At 40.6% G+C, this 23,699-nt stretch overlaps 1 protein-coding gene across 14 annotated transcripts in view; it reads left to right on the plus strand.

Annotated features, from left to right (window-relative positions):
* The window catches only part of LOC139747080 (uncharacterized), a 488,827-nt gene that overhangs the window by 46,018 nt on the left and 419,110 nt on the right, over nucleotides 1–23,699 (plus strand). For all 14 annotated transcript variants that reach the window (XR_011712305.1, XM_071658878.1, XM_071658877.1 and 11 more), the window contains exons 2-5: nucleotides 2,543–2,642; nucleotides 4,072–4,677; nucleotides 8,589–8,849; nucleotides 22,661–22,780. Coding sequence is in view for 13 of the 14 variants with exons in the window: in XM_071658878.1 (XP_071514979.1) it covers nucleotides 2,562–2,642; nucleotides 4,072–4,677; nucleotides 8,589–8,849; nucleotides 22,661–22,780 (1,068 nt within the window). In the remaining variant the exon portion in view is untranslated. The remainder of the gene's footprint in view (nucleotides 1–2,542; nucleotides 2,643–4,071; nucleotides 4,678–8,588; nucleotides 8,850–22,660; nucleotides 22,781–23,699) is intronic.

A 23,699-nucleotide genomic window follows, 5' to 3' on the forward strand; every position in this document is an offset into this window, starting at 1 on the left:
TCCACATCCAATTGGCTCCATCTTCCACTCAGATTCCCATCCACCTCCAACATATATCCTTCTTGTACAATCTCATTACATTTCATCTCCATGTGCCCAACCATTGGTCCAAAAATTCACCCCTGTCATGCTCCCGAACAAGACAGAAAAAGGCCAATTCGTACACACAAGTTCAGCTGTCTTTAATGCACTAAGCCAGTCGTAATCACACCAGCCCCACAACCTCCATGCCAAACCTCTAATGTTTCACATTCCTTGGTTCAGTCCATTGAGAGCACATCGACCCTAGTATACCACATTGTTCCAATTCACTGTATTCCTTGCATGCCTCTCACCCTCCTGTATGTTCAGGCCCCAATCGCTCAAAATGTTTTTCACTCCATCCTTCCACCTCCAATTTGGTCTCCCAAAGCATTTCATTTCAAACACATCCACTTTCCTCCTCACTTTCTCATCCAAAGCCAGAGTTGATAGCCCTCCCAGCTATCAACTTATCAAAAAATTTAAAAGAATCTCACTTTGCCAGTTTTGATACATTTTGGAAAATCAGCAATCTGACTTTAAAACAAAGTAAGTAGCATTTCAAAGTTCTTTTCATGGTACCCTTAAACTGGTACCCTACCAACTTGAAATAGTGTTCCATTGAACACTTGTCACTTGCACTACAGCACAGGCACAGGGAGTGAAATGAGAAGGGTCGGAAATATTAACTGGAAAATATAAAAGATAATTATATGAAGTACCGTGGCCAAAAGTAGAATTTCCTTCAAGTAATTTTTATTACATCTTGATGGCTGTTTCGTGTGTTAGCAAGATAGCACCAAGAACAAAGAAAGACTGCATTCGTCCACTTTCTGTGTTTAGCTGTTATGCGTAGTGCAGTGAAACCACAGCTTCTTATCCACAAACAGTATATAGGCATAGTTAAATTTCAGGTTAAACTTTTTATGGGTAATATCACACGCTGAATGCACACTACAGATCTAAGTCTTTTGCCATTCACTTCTTTTGAAGCTGGGAAAACCTGTATAGAGCACAATACATATTCATTATGTTTGATGTGACCCTAACAAATCACTTCAAATCTTTGAAATGTAAGCTAGTTTAAGCTCCTAAGTTGAACTTTTAATATGGGCATAACTCATGCAATATCTAATAGAGTTTGGGTCTTATGCCCATCAGTTTTTCAGGTACTGGGAAAACAGCTGCGCAAAGTTTAGTTAGGTACACTTGATAGACCCATATTAAGTAAGATCATGTGCATCTTAGACCCATATTAAGTCAGGTCAGGTGCATCTTAGACCCATAGTAAGTCAGGTCAGGTGTATCTTCAATAAATTAGTGTGTGACTCCTGATGACAGGTGGAAATACAATTCCTAATTGTTGTCAACACTCCTCAAGGAACAAGATAGAAGTGTGTTCCCTGGAACGCTTGTGTTGCCTGAATTGCAACATACTTATTGGGTGTAAATATTGCCAGTGAAATAGTAGAAATGTTTTGTTTTAAAAGTTCCACGGCCAAAGAAGGAATTTTCTTCAGTTCATGAACCAGGCTATGTTAGCAAGTGGCATAACTCAGACAAATTCCAAAGTTTGCCATTCATTTCTTTAAACGCTGGAAAAAATGCATAAAGTGCACAGTATGATGCATTTGATTTGACCAATGTAGGTCAAGTCAAATCTTCAAATCAAAAGCCACATTAAGTTCCAGGATGATAATTTTGATATGGGGTACAACTTAGGTAATATCTGCTTATGGGTCTTTTGTTATTCATCTCTGTAGATGGTAGGGAACAAACATATAAAGTATACAGTCATGCACTGGACAGGACCAGCAAAGTTAAGGTCAAGTGCAACTTATTTTAAAACAGAACATGACCACTGACATTGATTGGACAGACAGTGATGATGGCAGACAAAGCATTTCCCATGTGTCTACCAGTGTAGTTGAAATTTAAGAAGGTAAAATGCAATATACATGGATGCTTTACATGGTATCATCGAAATTTGGAAAATGTATAGAATGAAAATGTAAGAAAGTTATGTGGTGTGAAGAAATCATTGGAAAGGTGCACATGTAATTCTTTTAGGTTGGTCTAGTCATTTAGAATACATGGCAGATGATTGATTAATCAAGAGTTGTATATTTTGGTCCACTAGAAGGTACAAGGAGAGATAGATAGATGAAATGAGAAAACTGATTAGGTCACAGCATATTTCAAATGTTATTAGTGGAATGATTGGTGTATGGATTCATTGGAAACATTTTATGTTTGGTGGTGGTTTGAATGGAGACCATGGTCTTAGTTGGTGTGGAAAAGTAAGAATCACTTTTGTGATTATGAAGGCTCATGCTTCACTTTAATATGCTGAATATGGGTTAATATGAAATAGGGAGATGAGGGATATTGTGGAAGCTTTGTATAAATTGTATACACCAATGAATTGGGATTGAAGCATTGATAGTAGAATAAAAGGTTAAAAGCAAGCATAATATAAAGAGATTAGATTTACATTACTCATATGTTTGCTATTTTCCAGATGAGAAAGTTGTGCCGAGATGGGTGATGGCATGTTATCGTTGTCCTGGAATAATCACAGAGCCACATTCTGTCACATTCTTTCAACACTTAGGGAAAAGGTAAGTTGCAGATTTGTGATTTGATTAACGTTATCATTTCTGTCTCCTTTCACATGTTCCATAAGGCCTAAAAATGGGTTACAGACAGTATATTCTGATTTTTTTGTGTTTTGTATGTAAAACTCCCTTATATCTGAAAATTCCTATATTACCTGTATTTTAGTCTTCATGTATCATCCTTGTGTGGATGGAATAGTGGTGAATAGAATAGAGCTGGAGCTTAACTCACTCTGTGTTGTACACATTGCAGTGCTACTTTCTCTCACTGCAGCTATGGTTCATAAAAAGAAACATCCTTTAGAAAGTATAAAATGCAACTAGACAATCATAGAACAGTGAAAAACAAATACAATGAACTTAATTGTTGCACATACCATATACAGACAGACTGCAAGGTTAATGTGTAATGAACTCTTAGGTCTCTGTAAGAGGCTTGAGTTCATTCTAGAGAAAAGACAAAGCTGGATGGATTGTCTGGTTCTAGATATTTATGAGATACTGGAGCTCCAAATTAGAGAAAAGATAAGGCTGAGTGGATTGTCTATATCTGGAGTGCCAGAAACTATTTGAACTTTATCACATAGGAGGTTGGTAAAGAAGTTGAACCTTGAGATAGGAAAAAGGGAAGGACTTTTTCGATGGACAGGTTATCTTAATGGAAGGGAACAAAAGACACATGATTTTAGACCAATTTGTTGTCTTCAGCGAGTCGTTCTTTGAAGGATGGAGACCAGTTTGATGACATCAATAGTGAACAGTTCTTTGAAAGATGTAAAGATATAACAATCAGAGATCATAACTTGAAATTAAGCAGGAAACTTGTTATGAAAGTTGTAAAGAAATACTTTGATTGTATGAGTTGTGGTTGAATAGGGTGAATCTAGCAATGAAATTGTGAATTTGGACATCATACAGAAGTGTGAAAAGTCATATGGTACTTGAGAATATTGGAGAGATGGGACCTTGTAAATCTGATGCCTCCCTTCACAGTACATATAGGTAATTACTTACACACACAAAGAAAACTATGCTTGTATAGTACTCGTAGAATCATGTTACTCTCAATCTTTTTAGCATTACATGAATATCCTGGTATTCTTGTACCTTGCTCTGTATTAGATATTATTATATGGTAATCACCCACCACTCGTAGTTATGATACTGTACATGTAATTTTATACAATATTTGATAAACTGTACTTTAAGAAATATTAGTAAACCTTTCACATGCATCCTTCATTTATTATGTATATGTTTCTTTTAGTATTGTCCCACTTGCTTCCTTTTCCTTAGCTGTCTCCCTTTTGCAATGTTTCAGTACCTTTGTTAAACACTAATTTGTTTTCTTAAAAATACATTCTTGGCTTTGTTAGCCATGCTTAAAATTTCTGGCTCATTTTTCCTTTTTTTTTTTTTTTTTTTTTTACAGGAGAGGTACACAGATGTGACCCTTGCATGTGAGGGGAAGTTTTATCCAGTACACAAATTGGTGCTGTCAACATGTAGTGAGTACTTTGAAAGCATGTTTGAACAGACACCATGCAAACATCCTATCATAGTGTTAAAAGATGTTAAACCAGATGAGTTAGAAGCTCTTCTCAGTTATATGTATGCTGGTGTAGTGAATGTAGCCCAGAATGACCTAGCTAGATTAATTAAAGCAGCAGAGTTACTCCAAGTAAAGGGCTTAGCTGTGCCAGATGAACCACCTCAGGAAGCAGAAACCAAGAAGACACATACACCCCCATGGAGTACCCGTGATGATAGGACAAGTCCACATCCAAAAAGAAGAAGAAGAGATGAAAGTGGAACACCTCAGGGAGAATCTCATATCTCCAACAGTCCTGTATCTTCCCCAAGAGCTTCACCATATCACACAGAAAGCGATAACCATCCAGAAAACTCAAGAACACCTAGTGAAGGTCATGTTAGTGATCACAGAGTGGATAAAACTTTAGAGAGACTAGAACAAAGACAAGAAGGAAGATCAGACCAGAAAATTGAGCACCCTGCTAAACAAGGGTCACCCCTTCAGGTTTGTTTGTTGTTTTTTCTGTGATACAGTTTCCTTTATGGCATTATTTTTTCATATTTGTCCTCATTGCACCCATGACCATAGATAGCCCTATTACCCAACCTGTGGCATACTTCATCTTCCATGGCTGTATACGTTGCCTTGTCTACACTTAGGTATCTAATGCACTCTAGTCCCTCCAGTTTTCCTCCATTCAGACTCACACTTTAACCAACATGTCTGTCTTCCCAGCTTAACTTATAACCATACTTTTATTTACTTTAAGTTTTGTAAGTTTTTCCTTTCAACTCACACCCAAACTCAGACACCGGCATCAAACATATCTGTCTTATCTCTCATGGAGTGTGACCTCTCTTTTTAAGCTATCCTCTTTGCACCCAAGACCTTAGCCTTATTACCCAACCTGTGGCATACTTCATCTTCCATGGCTCTTTCTGCTGCCTTGCTCTTAGGAATCTAACACACTCTGGTCCTTCAGTTCCCCTCATTCAGACTCACACTCTAACCAACCTGTGTGTCTGTCCTGCTGAACATTATGACCTTGCTTTTAATTAAGTTTATCAAGTTTCTCCTTTCACATGCACTCCCAAACTCAGACACCAACATCTGTTTCTTTTATTCGAGTCTGCCATCACAGTCATGTCATTAGCAAACAGCAACTGACCCACCATCCAGACCCCACATCCCCAACAGGCTGAAAACTCACCCGTCTGTCGTAGACCTTTGCAAATACTTGTCTCCACCTCATTCATAAACACATTGAATGGCCATGGTGACATCACAAACCCTTTCTGCAGATTTACCTTTGCCTGGAACCACTAGCCCACCTCTCTTCTTACTCACATACACACCATACTCTCTTGGTACAAACTCCTCATTGCCTCTTACAGGTTTCCTCCTAGTGTATATTTGTAAAACCTTCCACAGAGCATCTGTATCAACCATGTCATGTGCTATCTCCAGATTCGTAGATGCTACATACAAATTCTTCTCCTTTTCAAAGTATTTTAAATAGATTCTCCAAATGAAACACCTGATCTGCACATCCTCTACCCCTCCAAAAGCCCCATTATTCCTTCTCAGTTTGATGCAACCTCTTAGTATCTCCTCTCCTTTACAGGTTACCAGGTATACTTAGCAAGCTTATATCTCCATAAATCATTCACATTTGTCCCCCTTGCCTTTATATAATGGCATTATGTATGCAATTCAACAGTTTTCAGTCACTTCACTGTAGATTATACATGCACTGAAAACCCTATTCAACCAGTCTGTGACACAGGCATCCCTGTTTCTTGAGTAATTCATTTGCAATTTCGGCAACTTTCCCACATTTCCTTATGTACTTCGAAGTCCCAACATCCCACATGTACTATCACATCATCTAACATTCAGGAGTCTTTCAAAATGCTCTTGTCTCTTCATTACTTCTTTGCTTGTTACCATTTTCTTATTGGCTGCTGTAACTAGTGCTCCCATTTCTTTTGTGCTTATGCTGTTCATCTCTATCTGAAACATTTTCTTACTCTTAATGAAGTTTGCCACAGGTAGTAGTTGGTAGGAAACCAACAACTTGGGTTGTATATCACCAGTACTACCCACATGGGTATCAGGAGGTTTAGAGATGGCTTCAGTGTGAGCCAGCACTTTAGTGGTTGTCAAGTTGCGCTCCTCTGACCCAGGTAGCCTTCTTTTCTATTTGCCTCTCCCACACCTGGATTGCTGGCATTCTGTCCACAAACAATCACTCTGGACTTGTCACACATGACACGTTAATATTTAACTCAGCTTATTTTTCGTATCTAGATTTTCCTGTGGTGAGCGCTGTGAGCCTAACCTTTTGGCAAAATGGTAGGAGCAGTTGATAGAAGTAGTAGGTAGGAAGATTTAGGTAGGAGCATTAGGTAGAAGTAGTAGGTAGAAAAATCAGGCGGGAGCATTTAGGTAAGAACATTAGGCAGGAGCCTCTGAAAACACTAAGAAGCAGCACTGGAGTTCACTGTTGCTGTGGCCACCCCCATGAGAGAGTTCCGGAAGGGAACTGGCATCAGAGATATAGATAGATAGAAGAGAGTAAACGTGTGCAATTAGGGAGAAAGACAGGTGAATGGTTCTAGATGAAGGTGAGTCTGGCAGGGGTGTGTGTTGGCACCTTGGTTGTATCATTTTTTTATGGATGAGTCTTGGATAGAGGGCAGGTATGTGGTCTGTTAGGGATAGGGGGCTGTGGAAGGTGAGTTGTTTGGTATTTGCTGCTGACATGGTACTGCATAAGTTGGTGTCTGAGTTTGCAGGAGTGTGTGAAAGAAAGTCAAGAGTAAAGGAATAAAAGCTGGGTTTTCAGGTTTAACAGTGAAAAGAGATAGGTAAGTCAGAGTTTGAGTTTGAATGGAAAGAATCTGGAGGAAGTTGGATGCTTTGGTTATTTGGGATTTTATATAGCAGTGAATAGAACCATGGGAGCTGGAGTGATCTATGGGTTTGAATATGGGGGCTAACGTCCTGAGTGCATAGTGAAATGTGTGGAAGGAGAGGTTACTGTCTCTGAGGACAAAAATAGGTATGGTTGATGGTATAGTGGTACTGACAGTGTTGTACTGATATTGGCTTGGGCCTTGGTTAAAAGTGTGGAAGAGGGTGGATTGTAAAGGTAATGTTTAAGGACAAAATATGGTGTGAGGAGGGTTGATCAAGTATGAAATGATTGGGTAAGAGAGAGATGTGGTAGTAAGAGGAATATTTGCTGAAGAAAATGTGCTGAAATGGATTTGGACATATGGAAATTGTATGATTAAGAAGGGGATAACTAAGAGGGTGTACATGATCTAAACCAGTTATGGAGACTTTTACCATGGCCATCACCTTGAGGGAGTTCCCAAAGAAAACAGGTTTCAGAGGTATATATGATAGCTGTACTTGTTGGAAGTGGCAGGAACAAGAAAAAGGAGGAAACTAAGGAGTAGTTGGAGGGAATAAGTGGAAGACACTGAGTTTCTGGGGCCAGAGTATGCTGGAGGATGAGATTATCAAGGGATAGAGCGAATTAGAGCAGTTTGCTAAACAAGGTTAACATGTTGTTTGTAGGCTGAATCTGGGCATGTGAATTGGTCAGGGTAAACCTTGGAAAAGTCTGTGTGGCCTGGTTGTGAATAGAAGGCTTATGTTTTTTGTGCAGTATACATGACTGCATGGGAGTAAATGTGAGCAAATGATGCCATTTCTTCATCTGTTCCTGGCATGACCTTATAACAAAGGAAACTGAAAAACAAATATGTTGTTGCAGTATTGTAGTGATAGTAATGAACAAGGAGGCCAGTATATTATACATCACTTTATAATCTCTCTTCACCAGAAAACAAATTCTGATGTACCCTTCTCCTGCTAATAGGTGGTGAACAAGTAATGAAAAGTACTTACCCCATCAGTAAAGTAGATGGTTAAGAGGTTTCTATATCCAGAAGCCTGAGATCTTTTCTTGACTCATGGGAGTATTTCATACATATAAACCTAATTTTTTCTAAATTTTGCCAGAAGATCTAGTTGGTCTGTTCATTGAAGAACCTGAATATTTTGAATGTTTTATGATGGTGGTATGACTTTCATTGTTATTTCTTTAGTCAGCAGTAAGAATTTAGAAGCATATTGTCCATGCTTTGGGTATTACTTTGCATGATAAAAACAATGCTTTACTAATAAGAACTGAATAATTTTGATTCTTGCATAATTCATTGTCAGCATATATTTTTCCATTAATTTGAATTTTCACAAGTTTTGCATGGATAATCACAGGTCTTGGAAGTAAAGTCTTGGATTGCTCTGTATTTCACTACATTTATGGACAAAAGAAAGTTGTTTGCATAATAATTGTACTGAGTATATAATATGCATTTTAAAGTTTTTCATATTTTCAGGTAATGTTAGATGAAACACTAGTCAAAGAGGAGATGGTGGAGTCTCTAGATGAGAGTCAGAATGAACTGTTAGATTCTGGGATGGATTATGGTTCATTAAATACTGATTCGAGAGTGGAAAATTCAACTGCTGAGGGAGGAGCCTCAGATCACCAAGGTCAGATGTTGCCAAATAAATATGACCAGTCTCTTGTTCCATCTCAACCACATCTCCCAGATGCTGTTGTTGAAGCATTAGCTGGACCCTCAGGGATGCAGGGGGTAAGTTATCATTTCTGTTTTCTTGTGCTTGTATTATTGCTTAAGTATGTATGATTTACTATTGTGCAGTTGCCTAACTCGCACTTACCCTGAACACTTTTTATCTTATTTGTCCAGCGTCCTATTATATGTGACTGTGTTTTCCCTTACATGGGGATTGATTGTGTACATACAGTTTTTCAGGGTACTTACACACATCTTTGACTTACGTAAGTCCAGTGTGCTAAAGTGAAACAGGCTTGTAAGATGATTTAAGCATGTCTTTACATCCCACATTTCTCTTTTGCTCGCAACTTAACTTCTTCATCCTGGTCTTTTACATTAAAACTGCTAACACACTCACTTTGTTTCTCCCAAAATGCCTCTAATAATCTTTCTTCTTATGGCTAGGTGCATAAGCACCAATTATCACTCATCTCTTGCCATCCATTTTTATTGTTACCCACATCAGTTTAGAGTTTACTTCCTTACACTCTTATCATACACATCCACAACTCCTGCTTTAGGATTAGTGCTACTTCTTCCTCAGCTATTGACCTCTCACCAACCTCATGACTTTACTACTAAGACATTTTTCAAATCATTCTTCCCCATTATCCTTGAGCTTTGTTTAGCTCTGAGCCAGAACATCCAGGTCTCTTCTCTCAAACATGCTACCTATCCTCTTCTCATTGTGGTTACATCCATGCACATTTAGGCACATAAGCAAGCCTTAGAGTAGAATGAGCACTCCCTGCTCGGCCCCATCTTGTGTTTCATCTTTTTGATATTGAAATGCAAGAAGGGGGAGGGGGTTCCATCCTCTTGCTCCTTCTGCCTTTAGTTGCCTTCTGCAACATGCAGGGATTATGGTAGTAGAAGTCTTCCACCCCATCCCAAGGGATAGTGTATATATTCATAATTTGGGTAGGGGAGAAAGAATTCTACCTTCATGTTTCGTGCATCTAAAAGGGGGCAGGAGCATGGGGCTGGAAACCTCCCTCAATTGAATTTCAATCTTTAAAGGAAGGAACATAAAAAGGAGTCAAACGGAGTGCTCAGCTTCCTTAATGGCTTGGACTCGAATATCTAAATGTGTGTGGATGTAACCAAGATGAGAAGAGAGGAAAGAAAGGATGTATGTTTGAGGAATGAAACCTTGATTTTCTGGCTTTGAGTAAAGTAAAGCTCAAGGGTAAAGGGTAAGAATGGTTTGGAAATGTCTGAAGAGTAAAGTCAAGGATTGGTGAGAGGACAAGAGCTAGGGAAGTAGTAGTAGTAGTACTACTCTTGAAATATGGGTTGTGAGAGTGTGTAATAGAGTACAAGGAAGTAAATTCTAGATTGATGCGGATAAGAATAAAAGTGGATGGCAAGAGCTGGGTGATTGCTAGTGTTTATGCACCCGGCCATGAGAGACTGGGAATTAGTGATGGCTGATTTAGATGTGAAGATGAGTAATGTGTCAGTTGAGGGTATGATAGGGGGGCATATGGTGCTCATTGTTATAAATGGAAATGGTGAACAGCTTCTGGGGTTTGCTGAAAAAGCACTGAATATTGGGAGTACCTAATTTAAAAGAGGGATATAACAAGTGAGTGGGAGAGATGGTTAGCAGGCATTATTGGATTACATATGAATTGATGGGCATGTTAAAAAGAGACTTTTTGATACAAATGCCATGAGAAGTGCAGCTAGTGGGATGTCTTATCATTATCTTGTTGGGATCAAGGTGAAGATTTGTAGGGGTTTTCAGAAAAGAGGAGACTGTGTTGGTGAGAAGTGAATGGTTAGAGTAAGCGAGCTTGGTAAAGAGACTTGTGTGAGGAAATACCACGAGAGATTGAGTTTAGAATGGCAAAAGTTAGGGTAAATAAAGCAAGGGGAGTGGGTGGGGAATGGGAGGTAAATATTTAGGAATCATTGATGGCATGTGCAAAAGATGCATGTGGTATATAGCAGATGGGAGGAGAGCAGATTAGAAAGGGTAGTGAGTGGTGAGATGAAAAAGTAAAGTTGTAAGTGAAAGAGAGAGAGAGTTGTTTAGGTATTACTTGCAGGAAAGGAGTGCATATGATTGGGGGATGTGTATGAGAAAATTGCATGAGGTCAAGAGAAAAGAACAGGGGGTGGAAAAGAGGGCAAATGAGAGTAGGGGTGAGTAAGTATTAGTAAACTTTAAGGAATATAAGATGTTTTGGAAGGAGGTGAATAATGGGTAGAAACCAGGAGAACAAATAAGAACATTGGTGAAGGGGCAAAAGGAGAAGTGATAACAGGTATTGATGATATGAGGAGATAGGGTAAGTATTTTGAAGGACTGTTAATTATGTTTGATTATAGGTTGGCACATGTAGGGTAATTAGGTTTGGTTGGTATGCTAAGTAAGAGAGTCATGGGGAGTGGTTTGGTGAAGAGAGAAGAGGTGTTGAAAGCCTTGCATGAAATGAAATGTGGCAAGGTAGCTGGAATGGATGGTATTGCAGATGAATTTATTAAGAAATTGGTTGACTGTGCTGTTGATTAGTTGGTAAGGATTTTCAATTTTTGTACAAAGGCAAAGGAGATAAAGGTGAGTGTTCAAACTATAGAGGTATACTTTTGTTGAGTATACCTGTTAACTTGTATGGGAGGGTATTGATTGAAAGTTTGAAGGCATGTACAGAGCATCAGACTGGGGAGGGGCAGTGTGGTTTCAGAAGTGTTAGAGGATGTGTGGATTACATGTTTGCTCTAAGGAATGTGTGTGAGAAATGCTTAGACAAACATATGGATTTGAATGTGGCATTTCTGGATCTTGGGAAAGTATATGATAGGGTTGATAGAGATGTCTTAGGGAAGGTCATAAGAATATACAGTCTCTAGCTGTCATGTGTAATGCACTGAAACCACAGCTCCCTTTCCACATCCAGCCCTCCCAGACCTTTCCATGGTTTACCCCAGACGCTTCACATTCCCTGGTTAAATCCATTGACAGCACGTTGACCTTGGTATACCACATTGTTCTAGTTCACTCTATTCCTTGCACGCCTTTCACCCTCCTGTATGTTCAGGCCCCGATCGCTCAAAATCTTTTTCACTCCATCTTTCCACCTCCAGTTTGGTCTCCCACTTCTTGTTCCTTCCACCTCTGTCACATATATCCTATTTGTCAACCCTTCGTCACTCATGCTTTCCATACATCCAAACCATTTCAGCACACCCTCTTCTGCTCTCAACCACACTCTTTTTATTACTATACATCTCTTTTACCGTTTAATTATTTACTCAATCAAATCACCTTACACCACATTTTGTCCTCAAGCATTTAATTTCCAAACACATCCACTCTCCTCTACACAGTCTAATTTATAGCCAGTGCCTCACGTCCATTTAATAATGTTGGGACTACTATTCCTTCAAACATACCCATTTTTGCCATCCCAGATAATGTTCTCTATGTCCACACATTCTTTAGTGCTCCCAGAACCTTTGCCTCCTCTCCCAGTGTATGATTCACATCTGCTTCCATAGTCCCATTTGCTGCAGTGTCCACTCTCAGATATCTAAAAGACTTCTTCCTCAAAATTTACTCTATTCAAACTTTTTTTTTTTTTTTTTTTTTTTTTTTTTTTTTTTTTTTTTTTTTATACTTTGTCGCTGTCTCCCGCGTTTGCGAGGTAGCGCAAGGAAACAGACGAAAGAAATGCCCCCCCCCCCCCCATACACATGTACATACACACGTCCACACACGCAAATATACATACCTACACAGCTTTCCATGGTTTACCCCAGACGCTTCACATGCCTTGCTTCAATCCACTGACAGCACGTCAACCCCTGTATACCACATGACTCCAATTCACTCTATTTCTTGCCCTCCTTTCACCCTCCTGCATGTTCAGGCCCCGATCACACAAAATCTTTTTCACTCCATCTTTCCACCTCCAATTTGGTCTCCCTCTTCTCCTCGTTCCCTCCACCTCCGACACATATATCCTCTTGGTCAATCTCTCCTCACTCATTCTCTCCATGTGCCCAAACCATTTCAAAACACCCTCTTCTGCTCTCTCAACCACGCTCTTTTTATTTCCACACATCTCTCTTACCCTTACGTTACTTACTCGCTCAAACCACCTCACACCACACATTGTCCTCAAACATCTCATTTCCAGCACATCCATCCTCCTGCGCACATCTCTATCCATAGCCCACGCCTCGCAACCATACAGCATTGTTGGTACCACTATTCCCTCAAACATACCCATTTTTGCTTTCCGAGATAATGTTCTCGACTTCCACACATTTTTCAAGGCTCCCAAAATTTTCGCCCCCTCCCCCACCCTATGATCCACTTCCGCTTCCATGGTTCCATCCGCTGACAGATCCACTCCCAGATATCTAAAACACTTCACTTCCTCCAGTTTTTCTCCATTCAAACTCACCTCCCAATTGACTTGACCCTCACCCCTACTGTACCTAATAACCTTGCTCTTATTCACATTTACTCTCAACTTTCTTCTTCCACACACTTTACCAAACTCAGTCACCAGCTTCTGCAGTTTCTCACATGAATCAGCCACCAGCGCTGTATCATCAGCGAACAACAATTGACTCACTTCCCAAGCTCTCTCATCCCCAACAGACTTCATACTTGCCCCTCTTTCCAGGACTCTTGCATTTACCTCCTTTACAACCCCATCCATAAACAAATTAAACAACCATGGAGACATCACACACCCCTGCCGCAAACCTACATTCACTGAGAACCAATCACTTTCCTCTCTTCCTACACGTACACATGCCTTACATCCCTCAGACTTGCTGAACATAGAACCCTTGCTCTTATTCACATTCACTGAACATTCTCCTTTCCCACATTCTTCCAAGGTAGTCACTCAGTTTCTGCAGTTTTTCACTCGAATCTGCCACCAGTATTGCATCATCAGCAAACAACTGGCTCCCTTCCCAGGCCCTTTCATCCCCCAATGACTACATACTGAACACTCTCTCCAAGATTCTCACATTTACTACCATCACCTACCCATCCATAAACAGACTGAATAACCATGGTGACGTCACACACCCCTACTGCACACCAACCTTCACATGGAACCAAGCCTTACAACCATGTAATAACTTCTCACTGCTATGAGCAGCTTACTGCCCACCCTATATATTCTTAAGACCTTCCTCAAAGCATCACTATCAGCCTTATCATATGCCTTTTCCAGATCCATAAATGCCACGTACAAATCCATCTGTTTTTTTTTTGCTATTTCTCACACATTCTTTAAAGCAAACACCTGATCTGCACATTCTTTACCACTTGTGAAACCACACTGCTGCTCCCTTATCTGATGCTCAGTACATGCCTCCACTCTTTCAATCAATATCATCCCATACAAGTTACAAGATGTACTCTGCAAACTTATGAGTTTGTAGTTTGAGCACTTACCTTTATTCCCCTTGCTTTTACACAAAGGCACTATACATCCATTTTGCCATTGCTCAGGCACCTCACTATGATCCATAGATACAATGAATATCCTAAGCAATCAATCAATCTTCCCCTTTCTTAAAAAATTTAACTGCTGTACTATCCACTCATGCTGCATTGTCGCATTCCATCTTACACAAGACTTTCACCATCTCTTCTCTCTTCACCAAATCACTCTCTGTGATGCTCATTTTGCATACCACACCAACCCAAATGCCCTATTTCTGCCACTCTATCATCAGACACATTTAACCATCTTTCAAAATACTCTCTCCATCTATTCTTCACTTCATCACTTCCTGTCATCACTTCTCCTTTTACGTCCTTCACTGATGTTTCCATTTGTTTTCTTGTTTTTTGCACATTATTTACCACCTTCCAAATCATCTTTTTGTTCTCTTAAAGTTTACTGGTACTTGCTCATCCCAACTCTAATTTTCCCTCTTTTTCAACTCCAGCACCTTCTTCTTGACTTCCTGCAACTTTCTCTTATATGTCTCCCAATCATTTGCACTCCTTCCCTGTAACTTTATTTCTTCATATCACTACTTACTACCCTTTATAATTTGCTCACCTCCCACCATTTGTATGCCACCTGCATCTCTTGCTCGTACCGTCACTACTTCCCAAAACACCTCCCAATCCTTACTTTCTTTGCTTCATTTACTCTCCCCTTTTGCCATTTTATGCTCAATCTCTTGTGGTATTTCTTCACACAGGTCTCCTTTCCAAGCTCACTTGCTCTCACCACTCTCTTCTCCCGACATTATTTTCTCTTTTTCGAAAACCTATACAAATTTCACTCTTGCCTCTACAAGACAGTGATCCTACATCCCACCAGCTGTCCTTCTCAGCAAATTTACATCCTAAAGTCTCTCATTTACATGCCTGTCAGTTTATAAGTAATCTAATAATGACCATTGATCATTTCTCCCACTCACATATGTATACTTGTGTATATCCCTCTTTTTAAACCAGGTAGTTCCAATCACAAGTCTTTTCAGCACACAACTTTACAAGTCCTTCACTATTTCCATTCATAACACTGAATATCCCATGTTCCCCAATTTTAGTTTCACCTGCCACATAACAAATCTTTGCATTTAAATTACTCATCACTTATGCTCAATTTTTTAAGTCAAAACTACTGAAACAGGCATTCAGGTACTCCCAGAACACCATCCTCTCAAGATCTTTCTTTTCATGGCCAGATGCATAAGCACCAATGATCACCCATCTCATGCCATCAGCTTTCAGTTTTATCCACATCAATTTAGAATTTACTTCCTTCATTGTGTCACAGATTCCCATAGCTCTTGCTTTAGGAGAAAAGCTACTCCTCTGTTACTCTTGTCCTCTCACCAACCCCTGACTTAACTCCAAAGATATTTCCAAACCATTCTTTCCCCTTACCCTTGAGCTTTGTTTACTTAAGAGCCAGAATATCCAGGTTTCTTTCCTCAAACATATTACCTTTTCTCCTCTCTTCTCATCTTGGTTACATTCACACACATTTAGACATCCCAGCCTGGGCTTGCAAGGGGGATGAGCACTCCATACCTGGTTCCTTCTTCTGTTTTCTCTTTTAGAAATTGATATACAATAAGGGGAGGGTTGCCAGCACCCTGCTCCAAACCCTTGTAGTCACCTTCAATGACATGCAGGGAATGTGCATGATTTCTTTCTCCCCTTCCTACTTTTTATGTGAATTAGAATATTTTGGCTTGATTCACACGTCTTTGAGCGGGAACACCGTGAAGGTAAAAAAAGTGATAGATCGTGAATAATAGACAGATGCAGTAGATAGATTGTTGAATACTAGAGGCATTTTTGATTAGGATTTCTAGGGATTGATTGTTGAGCATCTGCATTGGTAGTGTGTAGTTGTGGAGTTGAAGTTGTAAGTGGAGATATTAGTTTTTTGAGATGAATCAATTTAGAGTGCAGAATGAATCAGTAGTGTTAGAGACACAATACTTTAGATTACTGGATATAAATTGTGGATGCATGAGTGAGTTGAGAGGCTATGTGCACTTTATACATTCCACTGAAGTAAAAAGAGAGGTTAGAATATATCATTGTAGCACTTTCACCTGCAGATGCATCATTTTAACACTTTTACCAGTATGTTATTGATGTTTTAATACCCTCTTTGGGAGTGTCACTGGTTTCATATGTTGTCTACTCTCCATATTTTTATCCTTTCATACTTGTTTGTCATTTTCTGCTTTAGCAAGGTAGCACTAGGAAAAAAAAAAAAAAAAAAAAAAAAAGGCCCCATGCACTCATATCCATTCTTCACAACTAGGTCCCACATACCATTCTGTGGCTTTCCCCAGTTACTTCATATACCAAAGAAGGGAAGTAGGTAGCAGTTGGTTGGCAGCTAATGACCAGGGAAGGATATTACCAGTACTACCCACCTGGGTTATCGGGAGGGTTAGTGATGGCAGCATAGTGAGGTAGCACTTCATTGTTTGTCAAGTTGTTCTCTGACCCAGGTAGCTGTCTTTTCTTTCTTCCTTCCCCTCACATGGACTCTTGGCATTCTGTCCATAAACATATAATCTCTTCTTGTCATACATGTCATAACTTGTAACTCACTCAGATCATTCTTTGTAATTCTAGATTTTCCTGTGGTGAGCACCATGGGCTAACCCTGCCATTTGGCAATAGATAGGAGTAGTAGGTAGGAACATTTAGGCAGGAGCATTAGGTAGAAGTAGTATGTAGGGACATTATGGACATTATGGGAGGTATGGATTAGGTAGAATTAGTTGGTTGGGACATTAGGTAGACTTCCCAATACTTCCCACGCATTCCTCGCGTGTCGTAGAAGGCGACTAGGGGGACGGGAGCGGGGGGTCAGAAATCCTCCCCTACTTGTATTTTTAACTTCCTAAAATGGGAAACAGAAGAAGGAGTCACGCGGGCAGTGCTCATCCTCCTCGAAGGCTCAGACTGGGGTGTCTAGATGTGTGTGGATGTAACCAAGATGTGAAAAAAGGAGAGATAGGTAGTATGTTTGAGGAAAGGAACCGGGATGTTTTGGCTCTGAGAGAGACAAAGCTCAAAAGTAAAGGGAAAGAGTGGTTTGGGAATGTCTTGGGAGTAAAGTCAGGGGTTAGTGAGAGGACAAGAGCAAGGGAAGGAGTAGCACTACTCCTGAAACAGGAGGTGTGGGAGTATGTGATAGAATGTAAGAAAGTAAATTCTCGATTGATATGGGTAAAGCTGAAAGTTGATGGAGAGAGATGGATGATTATTGGTGCATATGCACCTGGGCATGAGAAGAAAGATCATGAGAGGCAAGTGTTTTGGGAGCAGCTGAATGAGTGTGTTAGTGGTTTTGATGCACGAGACCGGGTTATAGTGATGGGTGATTTGAATGCAAAGGTGAGTAATGTGGCAGTTGAGGGAATAATTGGTATACATGGGGTGTTCAGTGTTGTAAATGGAAATGGTGAAGAGCTTGTAGATTTATGTGCTGAAAAAGGACTGGTGATTGGGAATACCTGGTTTAAAAAGCGAGATATACATAAGTATACGTATGTAAGTTGGAGAGATGGCCAGAGAGCATTATTGGATTAGGTGTTAATTGATAGGCGCGCGAAAGAGAGACTTTTGGATGTTAATGTGCTGAGAGGTGCAACTGGAGGGATGTCTGATCATTATCTTGTGGAGGCTAAGGTGAAGATTTGTATGGGTTTTCAGAAAAGAAGAGTAAATGTTGGGGTGAAGAGGGTGGTGAGAGTAAGTGAGCTTGGGAAGGAGACTTGTGTGAGGAAGTACCAGGAGAGACTGAGTACAGAATGGAAAAAGGTGAGAACAATGGAAGTAAGGGGAGTGGGGGAGGAATGGGATGTATTTAGGGAATCAGTGATGGATTGCGCAAAAGATGCTTGTGGCATGAGAAGAGTGGGAGGTGGGTTGATTAGAAAGGGATTAGGTGGTGGGATGAAGAAGTAAGATTATTAGTGAAAGAGAAGAGAGAGGCATTTGGACGATTTTTGCAGGGAAAAAATGCAACTGAGTGGGAGATGTATAAAAGAAAGAGACAGGAGGTCAAGAGAAAGGTGCAAGAGGTGAAAAAGAGGGCAAATGAGAGTTAGGGTGAGAGAGTATCATTAAATTTTAGGGAAAATAAAAAGATGTTCTGGAAGGAGGTAAATAAAGTGTGTAAAACAAGGGAGCAAATGGGAACTTCAGTGAAGGGCGCAAATGGGGAGGTGATAACAAGTAGTGGTGATGTGAGAAGGAAATTGAGTGAGTATTTTGAAGGTTTGTTGAATGTGTTTGATGATAGAGTGGCAGATATAGGGTGTTTTGGTCGAGGTGGTGTGCAAAGTGAGAGGGTTAGGGAAAATGATTTGGTAAACAGAGAAGAGGTAGTAAAAGCTTTGCGGAAGATGAAAGCCGGCAAGGCAGCAGGTTTGGATGGTATTGCAGTGGAATTTATTAAAAAAGGGGGTGACTGTATTGTTGACTGGTTGGTAATGTTATTTAATGTATGTATGACTCATGGTGAGGTGCCTGAGGATTGGCGGAATGCGTGCATAGTGCCATTGTACAAAGGCAAAGGGGATAAGAGTGAGTGCTCAAATTACAGAGGTATAAGTTTGTTGAGTATTCCTGGTAAATTATATGGGAGGGTATTGATTGAGAGGGTGAAGGCATGTACAGAGCATCAGATTGGGGAAGAGCAGTGTGGTTTCAGAAGTGGTAGAGGATGTGTGGATCAGGTGTTTGCTTTGAAGAATGTATGTGAGAAATACTTAGAAAAGCAAATGGATTTGTATGTAGCATTTATGGATCTGGAGAAGGCATACGATAGAGTTGATAGAGATGCTCTGTGGAAGATATTAAGAATATATGGTGTGGGAGGCAAGTTGTTAGAAGCAGTGAAAAGTTTTTATCGAGGATGTAAGGCATGTGTACGTGTAGGAAGAGAGGAAAGTGATTGGTTCTCAGTGAATGTAGGTGTGCGGCAGGGGTGTGTGATGTCTCCATGGTTGTTTAATTTGTTTATGGATGGGGTTGTTAGGGAGGTGAATGCAAGAGTTTTGGAAAGAGGGGCAAGTATGAAGTCTGTTTTGGATGAGAGAGCTTGGGAAGTGAGTCAGTTGTCCGCTGATGATACAGCGCTGGTGGCTGATTCATGTGAGAAACTCCAGAAGCTGGTGACTGAGTTTGGTAAAGTGTGTGAAAGAAGAAAGTTAAGAGTAAATGTGAATAAGAGCAAGGTTATTAGGTACAGTAGGGTTGAGGGTCAAGTCAATTGGGAGGTAAGTTTGAATGGAGAAAAACTGGAGGAAGTAAAGTGTTTTAGATATCTGGGAGTGGATCTGGCAGCGGATGGAACCATGGAAGCGTAAGTGAATCATAGGGTGGGGGAGGGGGCGAAAATCCTGGGAGCCTTGAAGAATGTGTTGAAGTCGAGAACATTATCTCGGAAAGCAAAAATGGGTATGGTTGAAGGAATAGTGGTTCCAACAATGTTGTATGGTTGCGAGGTGTGGGCTATGGATAGAGTTGTGCGCAGGAGGGTGGATGTGCTGGAAATGAGATGTTTGAGGACAATGTGTGGTGTGAGGTGGTTTGATCAAGTAAGTAATGTAAGGGTAAGAGAGATGTGTGGAAATAAAAAGAGTGTGGTTGAGAGAGCAGAAGAGGGTGTTTTGAAATGGTTTGGGCACATGAAGAGAATGAGTGAGGAAAGATTGACCAAGAGGATATATGTGTCGGAGGTGGAGGGAACGAGAAGTGGGAGACCAAATTGGAGGTGGAAAGATGGAGTGAAAAAAATTTTGTGTGATCGGGGCCTGAACATGCAGGAGGGTGAAAGGCGGGCAAGGAATAGAGTGAATTGGATCGATGTGGTATACCAGGGTTGACATGCTGTCAGTGGATTGAATCAGGGCATGTGAAGCGTCTGGGGTAAACCATGGAAAGTTGTGTGGGGCCTGGATGTGGAAAGGGAGCTGTGGTTTCAGGCATTATTGCGTTACAGCTAGAGACTGAGTGTGAACGAATGGGGCCTTTGTTGTCTTTTCCTAGTGCTACCTCGCACACATGAGGGGGGAGGGGGATGGTATTCCATGTGTGGCGAGGTGGCGATGGGAATGAATAGGGGCTGGCAGTGTGAATTGTGTGCATGGGTATATATGTATGTGTCTGTGTGTGTATGTGTACATTGAGATGTATTTTTTTTTTTTTTTTTTTTATACTTTGTCGCTGTCTCCTGCATTTGCGAGGTAGCGCAAGGAAACAGACGAAAGAAATGGCCCAACCCCCCCCCCCATACACATGTATATACATACGTCCACACACGCAAATATACATACCTACACAGCTTTCCATGGTTTACCCCAGACGCTTCACATGCCTTGATTCAATCCACTGACAGCACGTCAACCCCGGTACACCACATCGCTCCAATTCACTCTATTCCTTGCCCTCCTTTCACCCTCCTGCATGTTCAGGCCCCGATCACACAAAATCTTTTTCACTCCATCTTTCCACCTCCAATTTGGTCTCCCTCTTCTCCTCGTTCCCTCCACCTCCGACACATATATCCTCTTGGTCAATCTTTCCTCACTCATTCTCTCCATGTGCCCAAACCACTTCAAAACACCCTCTTCTGCTCTCTCAACCACGCTCTTTTTATTTCCACACATCTCTCTTACCCTTACGTTACTCACTCGATCAAACCACCTCACACCACACATTGTCCTCAAACATCTCATTTCCAGCACATCCATCCTCCTGCGCACAACTCTATCCATAGCCCACGCCTCGCAACCTTACAACATTGTTGGAACCACTATTCCTTCAAACATACCCATTTTTGCTTTCCTAGATAATGTTCTCGACTTCCACACATTCTTCAAGGCCCCCAGAATTTTCGCCCCCTCCCCCACCCTATGATCCACTTCCGCTTCCATGGTTCCATCCGCTGCCAGATCCACTCCCAGATATCTAAAACCTTCACTTCCTCCAGTTTTTCTCCATTCAAACTCACCTCCCAATTGACTTGACCCTCAACCCTACTGTACCTAATAACCTTGCTCTTATTCACATTTACTCTTAACTCTCTTCTTCCACACACTTTACCAAACTCAGTCACCAGCTTCTGCAGTTTCTCACATGAATCAGCCACCAGCGCTGTATCATCAGCGAACAACAACTGACTCACTTCCCAAGCTCTCTCATCCCCAACAGACTTCATACTTGCCCCTCTTTCCTAAACTCTTGCATTTACCTCCCTAACAACCCCATCCATAAACAAATTAAACAACCATGGAGACATCACACACCCCTGCTGCAAACCTACATTCACTGAGAACCAATCACTTTCCTCTCTTCCCACACGTACACATGCCTTACATCCTCGATAAAAACTTCTCACTGCTTCTAACAACTTTCCTCCCACACCATATATTCTTAATACCTTCCACTGAGCATCTCTATCAACTCTATCATATGCCTTCTCCAGATCCATAAATGCTACATACAAATCCATTTGGCTTTTCTATAGGTATGTATATTTGCGTGTGTGGGCGTGTGTGTGTGTACATTGTGTATGGGGGTGGTTTGGGCCATTTCGTTCGTCTGTTTCCTTCCGCTACCTCGCAAACGCGGGAGACAGCAACAAAGGAAAATAGAAAAAAAAAGATTAGGTAGACATATTAGGTAGAAGTAATCAGTGGGAACATTAGGTAGGAGCCTCTGCAAACACTGTGCTAGAGTTGCCCCCTGCCAGTGGCCTGTTATGGATGAGGCACTAAAGGCTAAGAAGCAGCTCTGGAGTTCATTGATTTTGGAGAGACTACTGGTCTGGCCATCCCATTTGAAGTAGTTCAAGGAGATATCAGGCATCATAGATACAGGTAGACAGATAGCTTCATATAACCTGGTTTTGACCCATGACATGTTCAATATAAGTAAACCTCATTGCTCCATTTCACTCTATCCTGTGCTTGTGCTTCACCATCCTTTATGTTCATGCTCTGAGCACTCATAATCTTATTCACTCCATACTTCCATCTCCAATTTGGTCTCCTGTTTCTCCACATTCCCTCCACTTCTGACTCATATATCCTCTTTTCCTGCCTTTTTCCTCGCATACTGTCCATATGTCCAAACCATTTCAGTGTACTCTCTTCAGGTCTCTCATCCATACTCATATATTGTTACTGTCTTTCAAGTATTACTTGCTCATATAAGAATGAGGATTTGCAGGATGTAACTTATGTTTGAATCCATCGGTGTTTTTACAAAAAATTTCAGTATTGTATGAGTTACAGGAATTACTGAGACAGCATAAAGAAGTTTTTATGTTTTTTCTTGTCAGTGGCTTGGTGGAAATGAGCTGGGTGGAGGGTTTACAGGAGTCGATAGCTACGGTGGGGAGGGTAGACATCAAGATATGCGTCAGACTTTACCCAGTCAGCAGCCACAAGGGCACCAGCTGGTGAGTGTTGTTGTTCATTTCTTACAGAAAAGGAGCCATACCATATCTTGTGTTCCCATGCATTATATTCTGGTTTTGCTCTTTAAAGAGAACTTAACCACATCATGTTGTTGCTTTATATGTAGTTCATAAATGTTCCATCATGGTAACTTTTATGTTGTGTTTTATCAACATGTGTCTTAAATGCCATCGACTAAGCTGCATTTAATACTGTATATAATTTCTAACTATTGCCTCAGCATTCCAAATCGGTACTGTGCAATATTATTAGATAGGCTTTTTCTAATTAATGTACATCACTTAATGTTTGGATTTTATGGTATTAGTGTATCACTTTGAAAGTCAGACAGGGGAAAGGAATATTACTGATATCACTGTAATCATAAGATTTTATAATGCCTTCTTCTCTGTTTGTGTTATTAACTACCTATTTGTGTTTGCCTGCTTTTGCAGTATGGAGAGCAAAAACTGTTGAGTCCCCATCTCGTAACCTTTTGTTGTGATATACAACTCTTCAAAACATTTTACTGCTTTTTGTATTCATTGCACTTAGCTTGACCCAGTTATTCACCAGTCATAAGTATTAAAGTAGTAGTTCTTCACATTTTTCTAATTCAGTTCTTCCTTTCTTTCTTGTTATGTTATTATACTTGACCGCTGTTTCCTACATTAGTGAAGTAGTGTCAGGAAACAGACAAAGAAAGATCCATCCACTCATTTACACATATATATACATACACGCATATACATGTACATATGAATACACATACTTATGACCCCTGACTTACAATGGGGTTACGTTTCGATAAACTCATTATAATTCAAAAATATGTTTGATATGGTTGTTTTCTCTCGTGCATGGCTTCCTGCCACTGTGCAGCATCACGAGAGAGTATCGTACCACATACTGCTGGCCTAG

This window comes from Panulirus ornatus, chromosome 67, assembly GCF_036320965.1.
Source record: "Panulirus ornatus isolate Po-2019 chromosome 67, ASM3632096v1, whole genome shotgun sequence".
Lineage (NCBI taxonomy): Eukaryota > Metazoa > Arthropoda > Malacostraca > Decapoda > Palinuridae > Panulirus > Panulirus ornatus.